Source organism: Anarrhichthys ocellatus, unplaced genomic scaffold, assembly GCF_004355925.1.
Source record: "Anarrhichthys ocellatus isolate YVR2014 unplaced genomic scaffold, GSC_Weel_1.0 scaffold20, whole genome shotgun sequence".
In the NCBI taxonomy this organism is placed as follows: domain Eukaryota; kingdom Metazoa; phylum Chordata; class Actinopteri; order Perciformes; family Anarhichadidae; genus Anarrhichthys; species Anarrhichthys ocellatus.
Window position 1 is genome coordinate 6,621,926 of NW_022280050.1, and position 3,772 is coordinate 6,625,697.

A 3,772-nucleotide genomic window follows, 5' to 3' on the forward strand; every position below is an offset into this window, starting at 1 on the left:
GTGCATATATTCCTGTACCATGTGGGTCAGTTCACAGAGTCACCTTGCTATTCTTAATGTCGGCACAATGATGCCAAAAGAGATTCCGCGCATGTGCTTTTCAAATAAGAACCCCCGACACTTTATTTAACATGAGCCAAACATTCTTATGATATTGTCGACTAAACATATGGTGAGAATCAAGGTTCATCCCCCACCCACTCAATACCAAAATATTTCCTCATGGAGTATTTTTGCTTTGCAGTTCTGGGAGCAAGGGTGGGGCGGAACAACATAATTTGCATATCACGTGACGTTGTATTAACAAATCAACAATTACCTACCCTTTATTCTTCAGGAGTTGCTAAGAGGCTTGCGAGAAGCGTTTGAGGAAAGCTCCATGGAAATGTGTGAGCGGAATCCTTTAAATCCTGGCTATGTTGGTTCTCTTTTGAATTTTACTTCCCCTGAGTCCCTGTATTTCTCCAACTTGCGGGGAAATGGAGCCCACATACCCGGGCTGCACCAGATCCCTTACAATAGGAGAGATGTGTGCACGCTCCCTTGGACTTCATCAAGTGCATGCACGTCTGGACCGACTGTACCTCCTCAGAGTCGCGCCTTTGGAGGCTACTGTCCGCCGTTTCTGTCCAACTCGGTGTCTATAAATACTAACCCTTCCAGCGGCCACGTCAAGGCGCATCTGGAGGAGTCGGCCCGATGCTTTCAGGTCACAAACCACAAGACGGAGGAGTCAACCAGGCGAGATGAGGTTTACGCCGGGGAGCCTGGGGCCGCCAGTGACCGCGGCTACTCGGACCTGGACAGTCGGTCTCACAGTACCGCGGCACAGCTCGATCCGGATTCAGCAGATCCGCTGAATGTGAACGCCACCAAACAGGAGCAGAATCCCATTCACCCATCATCAAGTCACACATGCTCCAGGACGACTTTTGCAGAAGGTAAGTATCCGGTTTTATATAACTATTTCTATTTCATTATGATAACACAGCAGGAACTATAGAGCTGTGCTTCACTTCTTATTTTATGCCTATTCTCTCGGATCTCCTGTCACATCATTACTAATATTACATTGGCGAATAACCTTTGTTATAAGGGAGTCAGTTGGTGTTTGACATTATCTAATCAATTTTATGTTCAGTTTATATCTCCCGTGGTCTTAATATTTTAATATCCTTATATAGGCGGCTGTGTCTGGAATTCATGGTAATATTAGCCATATTTCCTACTGTAGGCGAGCCCTCTAATATTGAATGTGTTAAACCATTTTCCTAAGATATGAGTAACACTAAGTAGTACTATTGGGAGCAGTTAATTCCCTTCAGTCTATATCCCTGCTTCTGAGGTTGGTGTTAATTTAAAGTATAAAACTTGTTTCTACCTCTGCTCCCCTTCAGCTGCCCCATGGTGCTCGTCTCAAGTGAAAACCAGGAAGAAGAGAAAACCTTACTCGAAGCTACAGCTGGCTGAACTTGAGAATGAATTTATGATGAATGAATTCATCAACAGACAGAAAAGGAAAGATTTATCAGAACGACTGGACCTGAGCGACCAACAAGTGAAAATATGGTTTCAGAACCGGAGGATGAAGAAGAAACGACTAATGATGCGCGAGCATGCTTTCTCCGCGTACTGATGACCTTTGGACTTGATCGTGACACGTGTGTTGTACTATGAATGTTGCAGCACATTACATGTGCACATTGTGGCATGGACCTGTATTTATAAATATGTAAGAAATGTTTATATTCCTGTCACATTATATGCTGCAATTGTATCTTAGTCCCAAGTTTAATGATGATAATAATAGTAATGAAAGCGCAGTGCAGATTATGAGATGTCATTGATATTACTCAATTGATCTTTTGTGATATTGAGATTATCCAAATGCGCAGCAGGCCCTGGCTCCTGATTGGCTTGTAGCTGCGGATAATGATATACCTTTAACTTGTTTCTCATCCAGCTCCAAATTCTATCAAAACGAAACCTTTTGCATATTTAAACAGGTATATTGGTCTGTGTGTTTGTGTTTGTGTATTTTGTATGATGGCCTGTTCATGTGGTGGGGGGCCTAATGTGGAAGCAAACAGTCAAGTTCATGTTTACGGACAGATAAAATATTAGCAAGTCGGTATTATGAGATATATTATGATTGCATGTCTATTTCCTAATTGTTGTTGCTCACTCAAATGCCCGGGTTCCCCTCCAATTAATTGTAAATCTGAATAAATGAGAAAAGTAACATTGTTAGTGTTCTATATGGCCGCGTAAACATTCAAAGTCAGTCCGTGGAGGAAATTCATTTAGTGCAAGAAGGTGTTTACTTCCAGTGCAAAAAAAACAATGATGTGATGAGTAACACTCTGATGATGTTGATTTAAACTGCTTTATAACTGTAGTAATATAATAGTGGATTTTTGTTGGCGGACCTGGTTTTGTGTTGCTATCCAAACATTGTGCTATCCTGCACAATTACAGATCAGTTGAATCGAAATAACTTTTGCCTTGATCCTGTCTTTTTAAATACATAATTCATGAAGCATCATTTTGGATTAAATTGTTCAAGGAAAACACGTTATTTGTAAGAATACGCATTAGACCAGCCATCTATTTACGCACGGTCACACGTTTTGTAAAATGGACGCAGCATGCAGATCAATACATTTGTAAATAAAGATAATTTTGAAATTACCCGAAGACGAGTTATTGTACATCTTGTGAGTAATTTTGTGCTTTAGTGTATTGAATGGCATACGGTTTAAGTTTATTGAGATAAGTATTCATGCTCATTCAGGACCTATTGATCATTATATGTACCTGCAATCTGAATGTGCAACAGTCTGCACCTCTTCCACCATATTTGACTGATTTAAAAAATAGACAAAAAAAAGTATTACTTTGGAATATTTATTTTGGAAACCTCAATGTTGTTGTTTTTTGGCTGCCTACAGTGATGCAAAGACCAGCATGCGTGTTCTGTAACCTTTTACTTACGATAAACTGAATACTCCTCACTTTATAAATCGATGATGTATGCACGAAGAAACTTATTTTTTATCATTTAGGCTATGCCACTTTAATATCATCTTGAAACAATCCTCCACTCACTTTAAATGACACGTCCTTGCATTCAGCTATCCCTGTAGTAAATGTCTCTTTACTTATTTCAAGCGCTTTAAATGTTATAGGATATTCAATACAATATTTTCACAGGCAGCAGACCAAAATCACCGACTGCTTCACAAAAATGTTTGAATCATATTCAATCCGTATTGGTTGTAACTTATAACAAATACTCCAAAACACTATTGTTTTACGAACATATGTGCATTTTCTTTCATATTTGTCACTTGTATTTGTTTAGCTTTTCTGCTCATCGTAGACGCTGCCAGAATTAGCCTGAATGGCCAAATCTATTTACATGGTGGCTTATGTTGGTTAATATGCATTATCCCTTCAGAAATAATACAAACAAGCAGCATAGCAAAACAAACACTCACACACACACACACACACACACACACACACACACACACACACACACGCACACACACACACACACACTCACACACAGGCAAACCTCCACATGACAGTGTGAGGTTACCGTGGATATGACCAAATGTATCTGATGTAATTCAAAAAACATATGAATCCTTTAATTTATTGGAACTTTACGCACACCAAAAACAGTCTTGTATATTATGTGTGTGTGTGCGTGTGTGTGTGTGTGTGTGTGTGTGTGTGTGTGTGTGTGTGTGTGTGTGTGTGTGTG

At 39.8% G+C, this 3,772-nt stretch overlaps 1 protein-coding gene across 1 annotated transcript; it reads left to right on the forward strand.

Moving 5' to 3' along the window:
- Window positions 1-379: 379 nt before the first annotated feature.
- On the forward strand, window positions 380-1,636 carry hoxd12a (homeobox D12a). Its single transcript, XM_031858760.1, has 2 exons — window positions 380-941; window positions 1,398-1,636. The coding sequence occupies exons 1-2, from the start codon at window positions 380-382 to the stop codon at window positions 1,634-1,636; spliced, it is 801 nt and encodes a 266-aa protein (XP_031714620.1).
- Window positions 1,637-3,772: the final 2,136 nt, after the last annotated feature.